Source organism: Oryctolagus cuniculus, chromosome X (genome assembly GCF_964237555.1).
Source record: "Oryctolagus cuniculus chromosome X, mOryCun1.1, whole genome shotgun sequence".
NCBI classification, from domain to species: domain Eukaryota; kingdom Metazoa; phylum Chordata; class Mammalia; order Lagomorpha; family Leporidae; genus Oryctolagus; species Oryctolagus cuniculus.
The window spans coordinates 114,009,133-114,031,330 of NC_091453.1; the positions used below are offsets into that span (position 1 = coordinate 114,009,133).

A 22,198-nucleotide genomic window follows, 5' to 3' on the forward strand; every position below is an offset into this window, starting at 1 on the left:
CGTCCTGTGATAAATCTTGATAACATTAGGGCTGACATTGTGGTGCAGCTGTGATGCTGGCATCCCATGTGGGTGCAGGTTCGAGTCCTGGCTGTTCCACTTCTAATGCTTTCCAATGTGCCAGAGAAAGCAGCAAAAGATGGCTCAAGCACTTGGGGCCCTGCTTCCCACATGGGACACCCAGATGGAATTCCAGGCTCCTGGCTTCAGCCTGGCCTAGCCCTGGCTGTTGTGGTTGTTTGGAGACTAAACCAACAGATGTAAGATCTCTCTCTCTCTCTCTCTCTCTTTCTCTCTCTCTCCCTCTCCCTCTCCCTCTCCCTCCCTCCATGATACTTTTCTCTCTGTACCTCTGCCTTTCAAATAAATAAATCTTTAAAAACATCTTGATAATACTATATGTCTTCTACTACTTTCTCATGCTCTGCTATGCATGGCAATCATTTATATATTTATTTTGGCATACTTGGTAGTAAACTGGGACTCCATTTTATTCTTTGTAACCCACAATATATCTTGCACCACATAGTAGAACACCTGTTCAGTTAGTGTTTGTCATACAAAATAAATGAATGTATAGGGTGGCATTAATCTACAGGTAGACTGTAATACATCTGCACAATGTTGGAAGAGAAGGATGTTTAGATAAACTCTGAAGTAAATGGTTCTCAGAGGATTACATGCAAGAGGGAGCTTAGAGGTTTTGATGCCTAGCACTCACTGAAAAATCATCCTGATTTTGCTTGTGCCTGAGAGACTAGAAGTTCTGAAACGTAGCCTTCCGACACTAGAGAGAGTTGTTCACCAAATGCCAGCCAACTTCACTGATCATATTTTAAGGCACTTTGTAAACAGTATAGTGATCATTCAGGATTTTATTAAATATCATACCATTGATGTGTAACAAGACTGGCTCAGACCCCAATTAAACTAGTGAGTGTTTGGGATCTGCTGAATACCCATCAAGCTTTCTGAGCCATGGATAAAAGACAGGAAGAAGTTACTGACTGTTCTGAGAAATTGTTTTCCACATTGGAAAGAGCCTTTTCTCTTCTGTGCTTGTGAAACGGCTGGGTATTGTGACTGGAGGACATCAGTAGTGGGGACAGGTGTCAGAGCAGTGATCATGCATGGAGTTTGTAGGAAGGCAGAGTTGCTTGGTTGATGTAAATTGCAGCTGGGGTAAGTGCAGTTGTTGGACCCATATCCCAGCTCAGACTGCCTTGTCATAGTTGACTGATTCATTAATGGTCAGAAAGTAATTTTCTTGTCTTTGTATTTTTCTAGTATTTCAGGCAAAATAGATTTACGTTTATTTGTTAACTTTATAAATATGTATTGGGTTGTTGCCTTTTTTCAGATTTATTTATTTGTTTATTTATTTATTTGAAAAGTAGAATTACAGAGAGAGTACACACCCGCTGGTTCATTCTCCAAATGGCTGCAATGACCAGGGCTAGGCTAGGCTGAAGCCAGGCACCTGGAACTGCAACCGGATCTCCCGTGTGGGTGGCAGGAGTCCAAGCACTTGGGCCATTTTCCTCCGCTTTCCCAGGTGCATTAGCAGGGATCTGAATTGGGAAGTGTAGCAGCCAGGACCTGAACTGCTGCCCCATATGGGATGCCCACATTGCAGGCAGCAGCTTAACACACTGCACCACAACACCAGCCCCTAGTTGTTGCTTTTCAAAAGGATCAGACACAGAAAAGAATGTCTATGTTTGCTAAAAGATACACCTCTCATTGTACAGCTTGAAACTAGAACTGACATCACAAAGGAAAGCATTTGGTGGAGTAAGCTTTTTATTCAGACACTTAAAACATATGGACTCTGCATGAAAATATACCACACTAAAATATAAAATTTTCTATGGTTTGTGAAGTTTAAGCATCTAATGAAATAAGAGTATTTTCCCAGGTGAAAAGTTTAATTATATTTCAAGGATGCACTATCATTAAAACTGATCAGTCTGTCATTTATTGCACTAGGATAGGAAAGAGACTAGAAAGGTGTGGTGGGAGACTATTGCCACAGCCCTTGTTTTTCCAGGCTCATTTGCTTAAAAGAAATATTAGTTTTTTAAAAAAATATTTTAAGAGGCTGAGAGAGTCCACATTAATGGAATCTAGAGTCAGGAGCTGGATCTGAGTATTGAACCCCTCTGATGTGTGGGATGTGGGTATGATTGTTTTTAAAGATTTATTCATTTATTTGAAAGAGTTAGAGTGAGAATGAGTGAAAGAGAGAGGAAGAGAGGGGGAGAGAGAGAGAGAGAGAGAGAGAGAGAATGCAATCAGTTGTTCACTCCCCAGATAGCCACAACAGCTGGGACTGGGCCATGCTGAAGCCAGGAGAGAGGAGCCAGTAGCTTTTTCCAGGTCTCCCATGTGGGTAGCCAGGGTCCAAGCATGTGGACCATTTTCCACTATTTTTCCACTGCTTTTCCCAGGCCATTAACAGGCAGCGGGATCAGAAGTGGAGATGCTGACATTTCAAGGCACAACTTTGCCTGCTACACCACAATGCTGGCCCTAGGTTGTGGGCATCTTTAGTAGCCTTTGAATTGCTATGCCAAATGCCTCACCCCAGCTAATGCATTTGCTGTAACGTCCTGGCTTTTATTTTACTACATTCTCTAGCTAACCATGAGTTACTGGCAATTTTCAGTGATCTTTCAGAGAAACTTTTCCATAAAGTTTGGAAGAACACAGAATTGGAAACCTTGTTCATTCATTTATCTGTTTACCTACTGTGTGCAGTAGGAATATGACGACAGGCAAAGCCCTGCTCCAGCTCTTAGCCTGGTAGGGGAGATGGATGCATAGAGCCTGGGGTGGTAATGTGCACTTTTGACAAAACAAGTGACTATAAAGATACTAAGCCCAAGACCTGTCCCAGAGTGAGAGTCAGCTGCCTTTTTGAAGTTCAGTGGTCAAAGTCACTTTCAGGATTCTAGGTGCAACCTTATTTTGGGGGTCTTGACTGACATTTTAAATTTCTTTGAATTCATCCTTTTGACAAATAGTTTGTGAAGGCCTCCTGGGGCCTGGGCAGAATTCAAGGTGCTGGATTCCCCAAATCCCTGCCCTCATGAAGCACAAGGGAGAAGCAGACTAGTGAGAGAAATTCAAGTGATGCCTGCCATGGTAGAAGGACCTATGTACTATGGGGAGCAACAAATTTGGAAGAAGAGTAGGAGTCTGTTTTGGGGGTGGCATGATTGCAGTTTGAAGTAGGGTAGTCAAAGGAGACTTCACTGATCAGCTGTCTTAGAGAAAAGAGTTGAAGGGGTTGAGAAGCAACTGTGAGAGGTTTTGTGCTGAGGAGGGGACAGGGCATAGTCAGGTGGGAGAGGGGTGAGGGGTAAGGCCAGAGAAGGGCAGGGGTCCTGGAGGGACTTGCATGCTTTTTCTCAAGCTCATTTCTGGTTGCCAGTCTCCAGTCCTATAACAGAGAGCTGTTACAGCATGTTTAGTTGATGCCTTCACTTTCATTCATGCTTTTACTTTTATCATTCTTGAGGGGTGGAAAGCAAGAGACTTAGTTTGTGGGGCAAAGCACTTCTGCATATGTAGTGTGGATATGCATCTGTGTCTCTGCATCCTGTTCTGGTCTATCTGATGCTAGGGAGATGGGATGGCTAGAATTGCTCCCCTTTTCAGTAGTCTGCTCATCTGTGGTACATGCCAAGGAGGACATAGAGTTAAGCATCTATAATGCTTTAATCGCTACTAATTCCATTTGATTACACTGGTAATGTAATTCTATCTCTGACAGTTACTTTTATCATTAACAGCACAAAAATGTATTATTTATAGGGCCAAATGCAAACTCTTGAAGCATATAAAGTGGATTAATAAGGTTGGCTCAGCGTTAAGCTATGCCAGCACTGAGTCCAAATTTTATTCCGGTACAAGGATGACTTTCTATGTGGCCTCTCTAGCTCTGGAGCTAATTTGGATGCTGAGTAGCCCTGCAGGTATTTATATGTAGCGCTTGGTATTTTTACTGGGTCCTATTCTTCTCCCTTGGATCACCTAAAATGGTTAAGAATTTTCTAGTGGGATTAAGGTTGTGATCTCTGGGGAGGGGTGGGACATCTGCTTCGGTTATTTTTGTGTTAGCCGCTTCCCCTTAAATGTATGTTCACAAATGAGCCACAGCCTTATCAGCTGGGGTTGAGGGAAGACTGGTCTAGGTGCCGCTCCTGAACTTGGTCTCTAAGCCATGGCTTCCCATCGACACTCAGGTAAAAAGCTTCATGTTCTGTTTATCTCATATTGAGCACAATTTTGTTAGGGCGATGAATCTGTCACTTGGCTAAAATACAATTTTTAATTAAATGATTTTAGTCATGGCTAAATAGTAAATATGTTATGGTTGTCTGTTTTTATCCTTGTCTTCTTATGCTATTTCCAAGATGAAAGATAATTCTCACTCCAGTAAAATGAGCAGTTTGATTTACTTTTTGTGTGTGTATGTGTGTGTGTGTGTGTGTGTGTATATATATATATATATATAAATGGTACTATGCTTTACATTTTTCAGGACATCCTATGAAATGAAAAGAGATTATGTGAGGAAAGAGGTGGTTTTTTTTTTTTGCTTAGAAATCTTTGGTTATTTTTATAAAATACATTTCTTTGTCTTGACAGTGCTTTAAATCTATTTTAAGGTGTTTGGAAAAGGTAAATCGAATATGGAGTGGGAAAGAAATATTTGTAACTAAGAAAGTCTGTAGTGACTTGCCACATCTTCCATGTCTCTGAACAGTGTTTTTAAACTTCACGAAGAAACACATAGGATCCTTTTGATAGAACAATTATGTTATTAATTGTTCTCATCTGAAATGGATCGGAATTTTGGATCCCCTACAGTCGTGATCATAAGTCTTGCTCTGTTTTGTAAGCTGATTTAAAGGAATCATTTTGGCCATAGACAAGAAACCCATGGATTAGGGAGGACAGAAGCCCAGTTCTTTGAAGTCAGCCTACTGCTTGCCTCTCCCGAAGCCAGGAATGTGGCTGTTGCTCTGTTGGACACTGCCTAAGTAACGGCTCCGTTTCTTGGAGCCGGTGAAGTAGCGGTTGGGAGGAAAACAGACACTTTGTTATATCTCCCAGCTTTTAGATTAAGGGACAAAGCATTTATTGGTGGTAGTTTTTTGGGGAAAATTATTTTTGAAAACTTGTAATTGCCTGTCGATATCCCAACATTGGAAATTTCTCTTTTGGTGTTTTAAAGCAAATGTGCTGCAATGGAATGCCTTACTTTAATGAATCTATGTGCAGCGTCTTCCCATACGCAACTATTCAAAAGCTGTCTGCTTATTTCCTCCCAACCCTGAGCAGCCATTTTTCAGACATGTTACTGCATGCCTGGAATTGTGGTTTATCGGCCAGCATACACATTTTCTGGACATGGGCAGACTATTCAGCTGTACCAGTTGTCCTAATGGACCTTGAATGCTTGTTCACTGGTAGAGCAACTCCACTTTTTCTTTACTAACTAAGTGACAGAATGGAAGATACATTTAAAAGGAGATATATTTTATAGCATACCAAACCTTGAATTTTAAGTTGCACAAAATCCTGTTATTTTTGTTTATATGAATCTGGAGGCTACAGCTGCTGTTAGGTTAGACCAATTATTTATACCTTTTAGATGATTTTCAAAATCAGGAAACAGCATTTTTTATTGTATTAGCTTCCTAGGTCAATAAAAGAGAAGTTTTCATCAGCAGAAAATCAGTGTTGCCCTGAAATGGACTTCACATGCACAAAAAAGAGGTTAGGATCATTGGATCAGAATCTATTTTTAACGACCATCTACCTACTAAGAGGACATTTCAAGGGCAAACATTATACTTTTGACATTGAACACTTTCAGTCTGCAGACTGGTGTAGCTTCCATTCCTTTATCCTTTGACCTTTCAAGTCACGACCAGGATGGGAGTGTGGAGGGAAATAAGCTCATTTGCCGTCTCATAGAGCCATTAACCTCTTCAGCAGCCGTGCCACAGGAGGTTCCATATACCCTTCAGTCTTTTCTCAGCGCAGGGATGGAAACTGAGACAGGTGGGATGAGTGGAGAATGATCAAATTGGATTGACTTCAGGAGTCAGGAGGTTGAGTTGAGGATGAAACTGAACGTTTTGCACTTCTAATGACCAACAAATTCCTACTGCTTCACCACAACCGGAGAAATTACAAACATATATTCTGTTGCTGTCAGGTTGGAAGCACCTTTTCCTATAGGAAAGACAGGACATGCTGCACAAATTTGAGCAACATTAAGAAAAGGTTTGTATATGGGCAAAATGGTGTCAGAGAATCTGCCCTAATAGAAATTGTGACATATAATATTTCATTTAATAATCTATACCCAACCTTCCTGATACTAAATATAGTCTAAAACCAGTGTTATCTATACATCAGTGACCCAAAAGGAACTGATGTTTTTTTCCTAAATGCTGCATACCAGCAAAGTTGCTAATAACATTGAATCATTCTGGGCATGTTCTGTTTTGAAGGGAAAAAACACTTTATGCTTTTTCTATGGGATTCTGTGAACAACTACTTCTCAGCCATGACTCATGAGCTCCATCACATTGCAGCTATTTAGGTATTTATTCCCAAATGTCTGACGACACCTCCAGGTGCATTGGCATGTTTGCTGCACAAGTGGCCTATTCATCAGCTAAAGGCTTCACTCCATGTGTTGAATATTCTCAGGAAAGCAATATACGCTTTCGTTAGAAGCCAACATTTGCATGTGGAGTCACTGATGTACTGGTATGTCGGACTTTGCAATTAGCAGGCCAGAAATAACTGAAACTGTTTTCCATTTGGGTTGGTGTTCGTTGTTTACACTACATGAGACCACTTGGCAAAAACACGTCCTTACAAACATGCTACCTCATCAAAATATTTGCTTTCTCCTTAAACATTCTCATTTTTGAGCTACTTAGGCATGAGGAAAGAATGAACATTAGCAAGAAGTACATGAGAAAATACGCATAAAACACAAGACTTATTAACTACAAATTGAATCTTCTCTAATAAGAAGTTTATAGTAGAAAATAAAAAGCAAACAAAAGTTGTAAAATGTTATATCACTTGTATATGCACATAATTCAATTGCAAGCCTGAACTTTTTATTGAGATATTGAGGTTTGTTTAGGTACCTCTTAGCCTGTTGGATGTAGTTCAGGAATTTTCCTGAAAGAGGAAGCTTGTTTATTAAGTGAAGAATGATGTGTCTTTTGAAGCAGACATAGAAAGTCAGGCCTACTATCTATTAATAATCTCTAAAATGTGATCACTCAGCCACACTTCTAACTGCATTCTAACTAAGCTTCTAAAACTTCTTAAATTAAATTTATTTTATCATGAAGTTTTCTTTTAAAACCAAGGGACAGCTTATGTGACCCTAAGGTGTAAATTAGACTTCAGCATCTTAGGGTCATGGGGGACAATTTTAAAAATCAAGAAATAGGGGCTGGGGTTGTGGCACAGTAGGTTAAGCCACTGCCTGCAATGCTGATGTCCCATATGGGTGCTGTTTTCACTGCTGGGTGCTCTATTTCTTCAGGCTTCAGAAGGCCTGGCTGTTGTGGCCATTTGGTAAATGAACCAGCAGATGGAAAAATGGAACCTCTCTCTCTCTCTCTCATAAATTTAATATAAGCTAAAATAATAAATAAAAATCAGGAAATAGCATTTGTACTGTGTTAGCTCCATGAAGGCAGAAAAGAATAGGTCCATGAAAGAGAGAAGTCCTCACAGAAAGAAAATCAGGGTTGCCCCAAAACAAGCTTCACATGGACAAAATCAAGCCTCAGAATACATTGTGATTATCCACATCCCGAAGGTGTGGGAGCTTAGTGGTGGAGACTTATCTCCATCTGCCAAGCAGCAGGTGCTTGTACTGTGTGACTCCTGTACACAAGACTGTGGATTCTTTACCAAGAGATTCTAAGTGTATTGACAGAATTCTCTCTGACAGAGAAACTGTGTACATATAAGGGCCATACTGAGATGGTAAAATTAGCCAGAAAGCTTATGACAAACATGTCATTGTAATTATATTTAGCAAATGTTTCATTTGATTATAAGCAACACACTCTTGCCCAGATAACAATAGGTCAAGACAGAAATATCTGGAATTTTTGGAAGGTTAAAAGGTTTCAAATTTCATGTACTCAGAAACTACAAGGGATAAAAAAAATTATCCCTTGAGATAAACATGTAAACACATGTAATTCAGTAAGATTAAAGAGACCTCCAAAGAAGAGATAAAATGCCATCTTCAGTTTTCTCTATTGTCAGCTCATTTCTAACAAAGGAAAAGAGTAAGTGCAAGCTTTTCTCTCCTTCTGAAGTCCAAGGTGAACTGTGGCTCAGTCTGGTGGAGCCCAACACTTGGGATATTTGCATTCTTTTAGGAACCTCTCTCTCACCATTGCCGTATATAAGCTGACTTCTTAGAGTCATTAGTTTCTTTGAAGATAAGTAATAGCAAAATAATTTTATCTTGCACACATCATCCATGTTTTCTGTCAAGTTTTGGTATGATAACTATCTCAGTAAGGATATATCACTACAACTTCTTCCTAAACAGGTGATATAAAGATTTGAAATATTTCTGTACCAAATAATCACAAGGTTAGAAGAACACGAGTTGAGCTAATTTGGGTTGCCCAAAGTTCCACTTAATTCGATTTATTGCAAAAAAGTACTAAAGTTCATGAATTTGACATATGCATCGTTAACACACTTTGAGAATTTCTCGCCTTTTGACTTGTTAGGCAACAAGGCCAACATTCCTAGAAATGCCTATTTTATCTTGATTAATGAGTGTTTCCACACACATAAAAATGACTTATGTCAACTGTCAAAATCAATTCTAACAGAATATGGCCTTTGGCATCTGTTTGCATATCTATGCGGGTACTTCAAGATGTTAGTGGAAAATGGAATTTAAAAAGGACTTTGTTTTGGTGCAAACCGTTTTTGAAATCTGTTCATATAACGGATCTTCACAAACTTCATGGAAAATGTGTATTATGAAAAAAAGTGCATGGATTCCAAAACTATTTGGCACCAAAATAAACATATTTTAGTGCTATTTCCATGAACATTTTGAAGTCTCTTCATAAACAGTATTTTTTTATTTTAAATTTTTATATATTTGAAAGGTGGGGGTGGGGAGTGTCTCTCATGTACTGATTCACTCCCCAAATGCCTACAAAGACTGGGTGGCTGGACCAGGTGGAGGCCTAGAGCCAGGGACCCAATCTAAGTCTCCAGTGCGCATGGCAGGAACCTAGTCACTTGAATACCACCACAGCCACTCAGGATCTGCATTGACACAATGCTGGAGTCAGGAGCGGAGCTGAGACTCAAACCCAGGCACTCTGATATGTGTCTCAACATGCCAGGCTAAATACCTGCCCCAGGATTCTTATTAGCATTAACTTTGGGTTTGTTGAGTGATTTAATTTTACTTATGCTCATTTTAAGACCTTGTGCTAGAGGAACGATACAGTGGTGAGCAGCTTCATTGACTAGCACTTTAACACACTTTGCTACTTCCATGTTCATTGGTGAGCCACGGATTATTCCATTATCTAGATGTGAGCGACTCATGCTCTAGAACTATAAAGGTAAGCAGTGAAGGATTTGGCATTGGTACTATAACATGCAGTTCTCAGAGTGTGTGTTTCTGACGTGAGAAAGATTTGGCAGGTTAGACCAGTATGGGAGAGTGTGGGACTTCCTAATATGGTTCAAGAGTATAGAGTCTCTGTAAGGCTAAACCCACCAATGGCTACTAGCCAAGCAGGAAGCCAGTACTATCTAATCTTACAATTCTGTTTTCCTGCCAGATGGCATTTAGGAGCCACTCATAATTTCCTGGCATTTACTCTGACTAGATATTATTGGTTTCTCAGCTCTTAACAAGAAAGCGTATCCTTGTTGACAGTACGGCTTCACTATGGCACAGAGAAGCCAAGAACTCTATGTGACACAGGAAAGACCAGCAGGAATGAAGTAAGGAGAGTGATTTTCCACATGCTGCCACCGTGATGGGTGTTTTTGTCTGTAAACATGGAAGTTAAAGGCAATTGAAAGGCTGTCTTCCGAAAGTAGCTCAATGCGAGAGGCCCTGGGGTCACGTTTGTCCCCTTTTTGTTGCCTAAGGGAACATCCCTGTGTTCTTTTTAGGGGAAAAGTACAAGCATGAACCAGCCCGTGCTCTTGCTGAGTCTCGGCTCTGAGCCAACTGTCCTCAGCAGTGGTCCTTGCCAAAGAGTGCCACTCACTTGGTGCCCTTGCCTGCTCCGTGGGGATGAAGGGGTCAGTGCGTGTGTCAGCATGGGGCAGAAGCGCCAGGGCTTGGAGCAGTGCTGCCCTTGTTCCGTGGCCTGACTTCCTTTGCTTGGTGGCTGGCTGCCGAGACTGACCAGGGTCTGAGTGAGAGTTCAATAGCCTTCGCCCAGGCGGGTTTGGAGACACAGGGTGTGGTTTCCTTAGCTCACTCTCTGCTATTTGGTTGCCTATGGCAACAGGATCCAAACAACTTGAACATGTGTTTGTATAAAAAAACCTGGGAATGGAACCCACAGCAGGAGTTTGGGGCTGTTCAGATGGTGGAAGGCGCTGAGCTGCGGTGAGTACCCGGCAACTGCTCCTTTCTTTTCCCTTTCTCCCTAAATTACACTCTCGATGTTTGCTGGCACGGGAACCCTGTTTGTGGATAGTCGGAGGAACTAGTCTCAGTTCTTGTCCTGTACAAATTAAATAATTGGTGTGTGTTTACCCGTGTAAATTTCTTTTTCAGCGGAAAAGAAACAAAATAGCATATGTCTAAAGACGTTAAGAGCTCACAGAAACTCAGGCTTGGTACCTTGGTGCTGGCAGGATTCTGTAGGAAGTGACTTGACGGCCTAGGCAGTACTTCGGGCTGCGCAGACCCAGTGTCTAGCTTCACAGTGTGGGGCGGGCGGGCTGGGGAGTGGGAGTTGGAAGCAGTTGGAAGGGATTCATGGAATAGTCAGCTTAACTCTTTTTTAAAAAGTCATTTTTCCCCCATGGATACCTTAAAATTGCAGTTTTTTTGAAAAACAGGAAATATCTCATAGGGTAACACTTCAGTGAATAAAATAGATGGATACTCACTTAGTGGATCCAAGACGGATTGGATTTTAGTATGTCACAAAAGCACCTATCACGGTGGCAGCTATCTCGCAATTGTGGAACTTGCCAGTGTCAGCCCAGTGTGCCATGTTTATAAAGTCAATAAACTCTCCTGGACAGAACTTTTTAGAGACCATTCTGGAATTAAAGACTTTTCTGCCAGATTTTAAGTGAATTCAAACATCTTTACAAATTAGGATTGCCTGTGTGCCTGGCACAGTACACTCAGCTGTAAGTTTTTGTTTGGATGACTAGACTTTTGTAGATAGCAGAAAAGGGAAGCCATTAGAAGTTAACAATCCTCCCCCAACATTACACACACACACACACACACACACACACACACGGGATCATGGTGGGCAGCCATCACAGTGTCTGCCTCCTCTTCCAGGCTGCCAGCACTGGAGTATGTATGCTGGGGAGCTGCTTGGTGTGGACGGCATGCCTGGCTCGCTTTCCCACTGCCATTTTGACCTCTGCCCAGTGCCCTTCCTCTGTGGAAACTGAATTATTCCCTTCTGGCCTGCTCCATCACACTCCACTCGTTCATGTCGCTGCTCACGGCAACTGCACCTCCCAGAATCTGTGTCCGGTGGTTCCATGGTCCAGCCAACACCAAGAGCTAATCTCTTTGTAACCCTCTGTGCCGCCTTGTGAAATAGCACAGTGGTAGATCCAAGCAGGGATTTCTGCTCTCTCCCCAGGGAGTCACTAGCCATTGGCCTCTGGGCCTTGGGGAACTGGACTTTGGAGGCACTTTCCTTCTCACGAGTCATAAGGAAGTGACTGTTGCCTTAGCACCTGGTGGCCAGCTGGGCTCCAGGGGGAAGTGGGCCCTGGTCCCCATACCCCATGGACTTGTTGACCTCACACACAGCATTGCCCAGCTGCCTCTGGGAATCCAGGCGGCAGAGTGCCCCAGCATTTCTGGAGGTCATTTGTTCTGCTCACTTGCTCCCACAGGTCCCTCGAGCTACAAGGTAGGCACCATGGCTGAGAAGTTTGACTGCCACTACTGCAGGGACCCTTTGCAGGGGAAGAAGTACGTGCAGAAGGATGGCCACCACTGCTGCCTGAAGTGCTTTGACAAGTTCTGTGCCAACACCTGTGCAGAATGCCGCAAGCCCATTGGTGCGGACTCCAAGGTAACGGTTGTCCTCACATGCAGTCAGGACAGGCTGGGCTTTCCGTGCAAGTAGGACAGCAGCTGCCTGTCATTAGTTCTTGTCACTGCAGCCATCTTGAGGCCTTGTGGCAGCCCCTTTCCATTGCTCAAGCCTTTGTGTGCTGTTCTGCGGGGTGGGGGTGCGGGGTGCTGGGACTAGAACGTAGAGCAGCCACCTCCGGCTACTCCCAGTTATAAAGGACTGTGTGATCTCAGGAGTCAGCCCCGAGGCATTCAGCCACTGCCAGGGACCCTGGCCATGCTCTCAGTGGTCTGCCTGTTCCTCTTGGTTTCCAGGAGGTGCACTATAAGAACCGATACTGGCACGACACCTGCTTCCGCTGTGCCAAGTGCCTTCGCTCCTTGGCTAGTGAGACCTTTGTGGCCAAGGACAACAAGATTTACTGCAACAAGTGCGCCACTCGTGAGGACTCCCCCAAGTGCAAGGGCTGTTTCAAGGCCATCGTGGCAGGTACTGTTCCCGTTCCACTCCGGGCTGCCAGGGAGGAGGCCCTGCGGGCAGACGTGATGCAGGATGGCTTGTCACAGTGGGGCTAACGTTTGCTGTGAGCTGCTTTGAGGTTCTAGCATATATATGTACACATATACATGCCCATATGTATGCGTACACATATATGCTCGCACACACGCACACACTCGGAGACTAAGAACACTGGCGAGAACAGCCTGTGGCAAGAGAAGGAAGTGAAAAGTAGGTAGCGCTTTCTCATTTGGGTGTAGAAAGGGATCAGAGCATGCGGCTTGGTCAGGACGTGATTGTGGGTCAGGCAGCTCCCCGTGGAGTCTCTGCATCCACACAGGGTTGTAGAGGTGGGGGAACTGGGAGTCAGCCATCTTGTCCTAAAACACTGTGGGGGGCCCCGCCCACGACAGAATCCTGGGTTGGCAGTAGCGCAAGTAGCACCTGGGTAGGTGACTTGGGGGGCAGGAGGCCACTGATTGCAGGGCCTGCATCCCCTCACCTCTGGAGGGCTGGGGGAGGGGGAGCTGAGTGGATGCAGCCCCCTGCAGAGCCTGTCAGTGGGGCTATCTGGTTGTTTCCCCCTGCAGGAGATCAAAACGTGGAGTACAAGGGGACCATCTGGCACAAGGACTGCTTCACCTGCAGCAACTGCAAGCAAGTCATCGGGACTGGAAGCTTCTTCCCTAAAGGGGAGGACTTCTACTGCGTGACTTGCCACGAGACCAAGTTTGCGAAGCATTGCGTGAAGTGCAACAAGGTACGTTTTCCAGGGAGTTCTTTGCTGACTTGTTTCGAGAAGTGTCTGACAGTTTGCAGAGCACTTGCACACACACTATCCCATTCCATCCTCACGACAGCCCTGTGACGTAGGAATTATTATTAGTCTCGTTTCACAGATGAGGAGACTGTAGGGATTACAAAGTGTCATGGCCCAGTCGGGCTGTGAGGGTGCACCCTCACTGAGCTGGCGCGGGCGGTTTGCACAGAACTCTGAGCCACACAACCTGGCTCCAGAGGCTTGCCTCTACTGCTCAGTTGCTGTGTGACCTCGCAAAGGGGCTCTCCTGCAGGCCTCAGTGTCTTCATCTGTAACTCGGGGATAATAATAGCCCCCGCCTCCCATGGCTGTTGTGGCGATTAAATGAGATACTGTCTACCAAAGCGCCCAGCACAGTGCCTGGCACATAGTAGGCATTCAACAGAAAGGTTGTTGAATCTGAATCCGGTGCTACACTCCCTGGTCTAGGCCATCACATCTGGAGGAATCACTTACCAGGATCAGCCCTGGCATGCCGATTGCTTTGTGTGTGTTACCTGCTCTAAGAAGCTGGCTGGGCAGCGTTTCACCGCTGTGGAGGACCAGTATTACTGCGTGGATTGCTACAAGAACTTTGTGGCCAAGAAGTGTGCTGGATGCAAGAACCCCATCACTGGTAGGCTTAAAGAGTCCTTGCTAAGTCTGCCAGGCTAGGTTTTGCGCATGGTAACCATCTCTCATTTTCCTATGTCGTCGGTTTCATCCACAAAGGCCCCACAGAATGCCCTTCTCCCCCTGTCATTGTGGTCCCAAAGGCCCCCAAATAGTTTGGATCTCCCATCAAGCCAAGTTAGCCTTCGCAATACAGAACACTTCCCAACTACTGCTGACTAACTAACAAGGCCGCGAATTCACAAGCCTGAGACCCATCGGGCCACAGGCAGGCAGTGCACTGTGTGGGGGTGGGGGTGGGGGTGGGGAAAGACTGGAGGTGGGATGGGGAGGATTGCTGGTTGGGAGTGGAGGATTCAGAGGGGTGGGTTCAGGGGGAGGAGATTTTTGAGGAGAGGGAGTGGGGGGAGAGAAGGGGAGGAGGAAGGGTTGGAGGAGGGGGGAGGGGGAGGGCCAGGCTGGGGAGCCATAACCTGGGATTCTAACACCCCGTAGCTGAAGGGCTAGCTCAGGGGTGCCTGTTGGCAGGGTTTTTTTTTTAATTTTTTTTGTTTTTGCGATCAGAAACAAAGCTAATCACTTCATTCCTCATCTCGCGGCCGCGATCCACGTGCCCTGGGCCCTTTCCCCTGCCTCCAATGTTCCCATCTCCCCCGGGGAGCCTTGAAATGTACATTTGAGAAGACTTTTGCCATCCTCAGGGAAAAGGACTGTGTCAAGAGTGAGCCACCCAGTCTCTAAAGCTAGGAAGCCCCCAGTGTGCCACGGGAAACGCTTGCCTCTCACCCTGTTTCCCAGCGCCAACCTCCGGGGCAGGCATCCGGGTGGAGAGAGGACTTGTCCCTCGTGGGTGGTGGTTCTTTATAGAAAAAATCGAAGCTTAGCAGCTCCTCGAGGCCCGGTAAGTGCACACCCTACAAACAGCCCAAGTTTGCCTCCTGGTGGCCACTTTGATGCCATGGCCCTGACCTAAATCAAAGAAACTGGTTATGCTGGGAGGTCCGTGCGCGACTTAGGGCGATAGTGGTGGCGTGGGAACGTGGGTTTTTTAAATCAGGGAAGCCTTTGGCTGAGCTCCGGCATCTTCTCAGGTCCTGGGGAGCCGTAGCAGGGTTGCGGCGGCGGCATGGGGGACAGTGGCGGCGCGGGGGACAGCGGCGGTGTAGCGGCATGGGGGACAGTGCGCGGTGGAGTTGGGGGGGCGGTTGCTGGGAGCTGGGCAGACACTGGCTCTGTGTGCTTGCGGCTCTGCGACGGGGGCAAGTCGTCCTTTTATCTCTCGCAGTCGCGGCTTCCTCACCTTGATTCATGCAGCTGTCTCTCTTGTTCTCTTTTGTTTTTCCACAGGGTTTGGTAAAGGCGCCAGTGTGGTGGCCTATGAAGGACAATCCTGGCACGACTACTGCTTCCACTGCAAAAAATGCTCCGTGAATCTGGCCAACAAGCGCTTTGTCTTTCACCAGGAGCAAGTGTACTGCCCCGACTGTGCCAAAAAGCTGTAACTTGCCAGGGGCTCCTGTGCTGTAAAATGGAAGTTGAATCATGTTCTTTGTGTCCTTGCACTCTGCCCTACACCATCAATAGGGAAAGAGTGGCCTTCCACCTGTTTGAAGTTGCTCCTTCTGTCTTTTCTGCCATTTTACAGTAGTGTTTCTCCAATAAAGGCACATCGTGATCACACTAGGATTTAGCAAGAAGCAAACGGTGCAGCAAAGTTCATTTCGCGCCAGCTGCCATTAGAAAACACGTTAGCTAGATTGACTCTTCTGCATGTTTATCATAGAGCAGAACAGTGCTAATAACCATTTAGCCGCTTAGTGATGTAAGCAAGAAGCATACGCGCTAAAGCCCCTGCGGAGATGCCTGTCCGGGCTCAGCCGGGCACCCCGGTAGTCATGCGACCTGACATGGCAGAGTTGCAGCAGCTGCTCCAACTCACTGCTCACCCTCTGACGGGAGCAGAAAGAGAACTAGCGGAAATGCATGGTTTCACTTCCTCAGCAAAACTCTTACCTCCCTTTCTGTTCTTTTGTGCTTTCAGATGACGAATATGAATTTCCAGAGCATTTAACAATTGAACTTAGCTGTAATTCCCAACTGACCGTTTCCCCCTACACTAACCTTTGATTGGCCCGCGGGGGCAATGTTTGCTGAGCGTTCCTACTTTAAAGCCTGGGATGTGCAGGTGATTTGGGAGGTGCAGGCAGATCTGAGAAAACGAGCCTGTTTCAGAGCAGCGCCGTGACGCTGAATACTTCTGGAAGCTTAATGATACTAACCCTGCTGCCCTTTTCATTTTTTTTAACTAATTTTTTTTTTCGTTTTAATGGATAGCAAACTAGAGTATGGGTTTGAAAAGTTGCATGAAAAATATCTTAGCCCCCTCACGCGCTCCTGCAGCTTTGACATTCACCCTACAGAAGTAAGCGCCAAGGTGGCGCAGGCGGGGTAGCTGAGCAGGCGCCACAACTGATGTCAACATGGATGTAATATGGATGTGATGCGTTTGATTCCCTTGTAACATAGTAGTTGTCTGCTCTTTGTCCGTGTGTTAAAGAGGACTGCAAAGTCCCTGCTTTTGTGATTCCTAGGACTTTTCCTCAAGAGCTTAGCTGGATCTCTGGGGGAGTGGAGAGGCCAGCGTCCTCACGGGCGGAACCGGATTTCCACCTACCACTTCCCTGAATGCAGGAACGCCTCCTTACTGTATTCCACATTCTATCTTACATAGTGTAATGAGACAATATCAGAAATAAACATGTAACGACAATGCATATTCACATTCTCGTAGGAGTGTGTAGAGAAGCTGATGCCTCATCGCGCCATTCTGTCATTGGCTGTTATCATCTAATGTTTTCCGTGTATCCTGACAAATAAAGCAGCATATGACTAACTCGCCTCCTGTCCTTTATTCCCGTCCAGGGCAATGGCTAAAGGTGAGGCTTTTGACCCACACACCACAATGCCACTTCTCCATAGTTCACGAGGATCTTCTAGCCTCAGTGCCATTGCATGCAGCATAGGGCTAATCAACCGAACACAACTGGAACATTGCTGTGATCCAATGGGAAAAAACAAGACCCTGAAAGTACTCTGAACCCACCTCCATCTCCCAGATTTTCACGCCCCCTTACAAAAAAAGCATGAACTTTCCTGGCCGGGCTGCCGGAGAGCAGGGAGGGAATCTCCTCTCCTTGGAAGAGAAGTCGCCCTCTGGAGTGTGCAGGATCCACGCCGAACACGGCCATACCTTCAACTGCCATCGCGTGGCCTTGAGCAGGCCCGTGTTCCTCCTTGTGGGGGAACTTGTGGGGAGACTACCCATTTGTGCCCTTGCCCTTCAATTAGGGCTGAGGGCTGGGGTGGCACGGGTGGAGGAGGAGGCTGGCCTGGCATCGTGGCTCCCCAGCTGCCACTGCTTCTAGCTCAAGGCCCCACACCAGCAGCAATGTTTAACCTCTGAGGCTCATGAGCGGGGGTCACCCACCTCAGTCACACTCATGTGGTCATTTCTGGATGGCACAGGGAGCCCAGTGTGATAGGAGACTGGCAAACTCTCCTTTCACTGGAGGCTCTGTAAGGCTTCCGCCGATGCCTTTCAGCTAAAGGCATGGGAGGGAGGAGGGGATGTTGGCTTTGATGGGCCCCATGCACAGGGTAATGAGAGCAAAGCGCAGGACCCCTTTGGAGCTAACATTAGCCAGCTAAGAATTAATTCACAGCTTCTTGGCAAAAAATGGGAGCGGGGGTATTTCAGATTGTGGATCATCCTCTTGTGTGTTTCCCTGGAGGAATTAGCCTGAAAAGCCTTAAACCAATGAAGAAAGTGGATCTAGCTATCTGAGGCCCAGGGACCACAGAGGTGAATTAGGGAGTTGAGAGCAGCTTCCCTCTGTGTTCCTGAGACCACAGCAAGGAGAGGTGCCAAGAGGGCTCAGGCCTGGGATGAGGAGGCCCTCAGCACCTGGCCCAGCTGCTCCCTGGGCCCTCCATCTCTGCTCACAACACTTTGGCCAAGCCCTGGGCCTTGTCAGCTTACAAACAGGTCTTCCCTTCCCAGAGCTCGGACTCCTCCCTCCCACAGCAAGACTTCTGTGACCTCCAGCTGCTGAGTGCTGGAATTCTTTCTCAGCCTCTTCCCACCCTCGCATCCCTCCTCATCGCTCCTCATCTCCCTAGGTCCTGTGCTCTAGCCCTTCAACCGTTCTATTCCCACATCATGCCCGTTACCCCTTGGCCCTTTTATCCCATTTGGCCTGCAAAACCCGAGCTGCTGGCCAGAGCTGTGCTGAGGGAAAGCTGCACTACCTGCCTCCAAGTCCCCGTCCCACCTCTGGCTCCATACTCGCACCCTGATGCCTGCCTTTGCGTCTCACACACACTAGTTCTCATCTTCACAGCCAATGCTGGCACTGCTGTCCCTGTATTTCAGATGAGAATGAGAGTTGAGAGAGCTTGCTTGACATCACTCCCTGGCACACCTCCAGCCCACCCCTTGTGACACTGTGTTGTCATAGAAAGAGTGCATCACTGTGAGGAAAATACCACATAAGAGCTCGGTGTTTAGGAAGCACTTGTGTTTATTGAATACATGGTTTTAAGAGGGCCAGCCATAAGGCTCAGGGGAATGCAGGAGCATTTCTAGTTAGCAAATTGTCAGCAGACATTTTCTCCCTCGTAAGGACAGAGACCAGGATCTCAAGAACATAATGACTTTGGCTCAACAGAGGGGGTTCTGGAACAAGACTGCCTGGGGCTCAAATCCTGGCTGCCCTGGCTATGCTAGTAAGAGAGGGTGGGCAAGTTACTGTAGCCTCTTTGAGCTTGGTTCTTCACCTATGAGACTTGAAGTTCCTGCCTTGTAGACCCACACACAGATGCCATGATCATCTAAGTGCTTAGTAGGGTAGCTGGCACCCAATACAAGTGCTCAACAGTGGTTTTAGCCCCAGCACCAATGACACTGCTCCAGTGTCTCAGGCCTACTCGACCAGCCACTGGACACTATTTCCACTCCCCAAGCAGAGTGGGGAATCAGGTTGAAGGGCCAGGCTTGGGTCTGAATTCCAGCTCTGACTCTCTCCAGTTGTGTGGCCTAGAGCTGATGCCAGTCTTCATAAATCACAGTGTTCTAGGGAGAAACCAACACCCATAGAATGATGCCTCTAAAGTGCCTGGCCTATCACAGGTGGGAACCTAACTACGATTTGAACAACTGTTGCACGAGCTGGAATTAGATGAGTGGCTAGGGCCCACTTGGAAAACTAACTAGACTGCCTGGGGAGGGAGACAGAAGGTAATGAGGCTGCTGGGCAGTGACATAGGGAATTGACCACAGCACTGCCTGCTGTTTCATGCCTCCTAATCTTCTGGCTGCAGCCACAATGTGAGTGCAGACTGCAGTGCCATTGCGGAACTGATAGGGCCCGTGGAGGCTGTAGTACAGCCCCACACTTGCCAGATAGGAGCAGGGCTCAGAGAGGGGAGACTTGCAAAGTCATGCATAGCAAGCTAGCAGCCATCTTGTTTAGGATTCAAATCTTCAGGATCCTGTCTAGCATTTTCATGGCACTCCCCACTGCATTGTGGTTTCTAGTGGTTGAAGCTGTTAACAGCTTCCTAGCACTGTTAACTCAGTGTCCCTGATGACATAGTCATAGGCAACATGATAATCTGCAGTAGCTACTGGTAGTGGCCAAGGATATGTGCCTCAGGGGAGAGAACACTGAAAGGCTATCCAAAGAGGAAGGGAGACATGAGGGGACCAGCATGTCCCGGGAGAAGGGGAAGGCTAGGTCAGTGTCCGTCACCTTGGAGTTGTAAACAGGAACCTCCTGCTGTAACAGCTCCAGTAGATGGAACCACAGCACCTGGTGCTAGCCTTGGTAGTGAAGACTTTCTGGAGATGAGGCATAGGAGGTGGTATGACTAACACGAACAGAATATGTCCAGAGTATATGGAATACTTTGGAATGCTCAGTGGGTGGCAGGAATCTAATCACTTGAACCATCACTGTTACCTCCTGGTGAGAAGCTAGAGTCAGATACTAGAGGTGGGAATTGAACCCAGTCATCTGATGTGGGTTAACTGCTAGGCTAAATGTCTGCTCCTCCCCTAGCCCTTTGAAAAGTTGTGTTGCTTCTTAAAAAAAATATTTATTTGAAAGAGTGACAGATGGAGAAGGAGAAGAGGGTGGAAGAGAGATTGATCTTCCATCTGCTAGTTCACCACCCAAATGGCTGTAAAGGACATGGCTGGGTCAAGCTGTACCCAGGAGGCAGGAACTCCATCTAGATCTCCCATATGGGTGGCAGGGGAGCCTCTGCTGCTTTCCAAGGCACATTAGTAGGAAGCTGAATCAGCAACAGAGCAGCTGGGGCTGACACTGTGGTGCAAATGGCTTAAGCCACTGCCTGCAAAGGTGGCATCCCATGTGAGCACTGGATCGAGTCCTGGCTGCTCCACTTCCGAAACTGCTCGCTGCTAATGTGCCAGGGAACATGGAAGAAGATGATTCATGTGCTTGGGCCCCTGAACCCACATGCGAGACCTGGATGAATCTGCTGTCTCCTGGCTTTGGCCTGGCCCAGCCCATGCCGTTGTGGCCATTTGGGAAGTGAACCAGTGGATGGGAGATTTCCCTCTCTGTGTCTCTCCTTCTCTCTCTCTCTGTACTCTGCCTTTAGAATAAATAATCTTTTTTTTTTAAAAAAGAGATATTTTGGGGCTGGCACTGTGGTGTAGTGGGTAAAGCTGCCACCTGAAGTGCTGGCATCCCATATGGGTGACGGTTCAAGACCCAGCTACTCCACTTCTGAACCAGCTCTCTGCTGTGGCCTGGGAAAGCAGTAGAAGATGGTTCAAGTACTTGGGTCCCTGCACCCATGTGGGAGACCCAGAAGAAGCTCTTGGCTCCCGGCTTTGGATTGGCACAGCTCCGGCCGTTGTGGCCAATTGGGAAGTGAACCAGCAGATGGAAGACCTCTCTCTCTCTCTCTCTCCTTTTCTCTAGTTGTAACTCTTTCAAATAAATAAATAAATCTTTTTTTAAAAAAGAGATCTTTTAAAAGAAGAAGAAAAAAAATAAATGGCACAGCTAGGACTCAAACAGCACTCATAGAGGATGCCATCAGCGGTTTAACCCGCTGTGCCACAACACTTGCCCTGGTACTTACTTTTAAAGTCTTTGTGTGCTCAGGCAATTAGTGTGTTCTTTTATATGCACATCTCTTCATGAAAAAAAAAAAAAACACAGTCATCGGCCTATAAATGTTTAGTTTCCAATCTTTTTTTTAAAAAAGAGGTTTATCCATTTATTTGAAAGGCAGAATTAGAGAGAGAGAGAGAGGTCTTCTATCTGCTGGTTCACTCCCTAAAAGGCCGCAATGGCATGGGCGAGGCCAGGCTGAAGCCAGGGGCCTGGAAATCTTGTCTGGGTCTCCCACGTGCCTGGCAGGGTCCCAAAGAACTTGACCATCTTCTGCTGCTTCCCCAGGTGCATTAAGGAGCTGAATGGGAACTGGAGCTGTCAGGACTCAAAGCAGCACCCATATGGGATGCTGGCATCGTGGGCTGAGGCTCAACCCACTGAACCACAATGCCAGCTCCTAGTTTCCAATCATAAAAGCATGGTTTTTGACACAGCCAGGTCTTAGTTTCACTTGAATCTTTGGGGTCTCGTGCTTATGAGAATGGTAGCACCCATTCCGCATGTCCCACATTGGAGCGCCTGGGTTTGATTCCCAGCTCTGCCTCCTGACTCCAGCTTCCCACCAATGCAGACTCTGGGAGGCAACAGTGATGGCTCAAGTGAGTGGGTGCCTGCTAGACAGCATTCCTGAGTCCTGGTTTTGGCCTGGTTTAGTCCAAGCTGTTGCAGGCATTTGGGGAATAACCCAGTAGATGGGAGATCTGTCT

The 22,198-nt window shown here is 46.4% G+C and overlaps 1 protein-coding gene across 27 annotated transcripts in view; it reads left to right on the forward strand.

Annotated features, from left to right (window-relative positions):
• Window positions 1-17,173, forward strand: part of FHL1 (four and a half LIM domains 1) — a 71,166-nt gene extending 53,993 nt beyond the window's left edge. For 10 of the 27 annotated variants that reach the window (XM_070066941.1, XM_070066933.1, XM_070066936.1 and 7 more), the window contains 5 exons: window positions 12,166-12,347; window positions 12,665-12,839; window positions 13,439-13,608; window positions 14,098-14,284; window positions 15,628-17,173. In XM_070066941.1, coding sequence (XP_069923042.1) covers window positions 12,192-12,347; window positions 12,665-12,839; window positions 13,439-13,608; window positions 14,098-14,284; window positions 15,628-15,782 — 843 coding nt within the window. In that variant the 5' untranslated portion in view covers window positions 12,166-12,191 and the 3' untranslated portion in view covers window positions 15,783-17,173. Of the gene's footprint in view, window positions 1-3,124; window positions 4,251-9,974; window positions 10,676-12,165; window positions 12,348-12,664; window positions 12,840-13,438; window positions 13,609-14,097; window positions 14,285-14,981; window positions 15,182-15,627 lie in introns of those variants that run through there. The other 17 variants (XM_051827583.2, XM_051827585.2, XM_070066934.1 and 14 more) reach the window with 8 other exon arrangements.
• The last annotated feature ends 5,025 nt before the right edge of the window (window positions 17,174-22,198 follow it).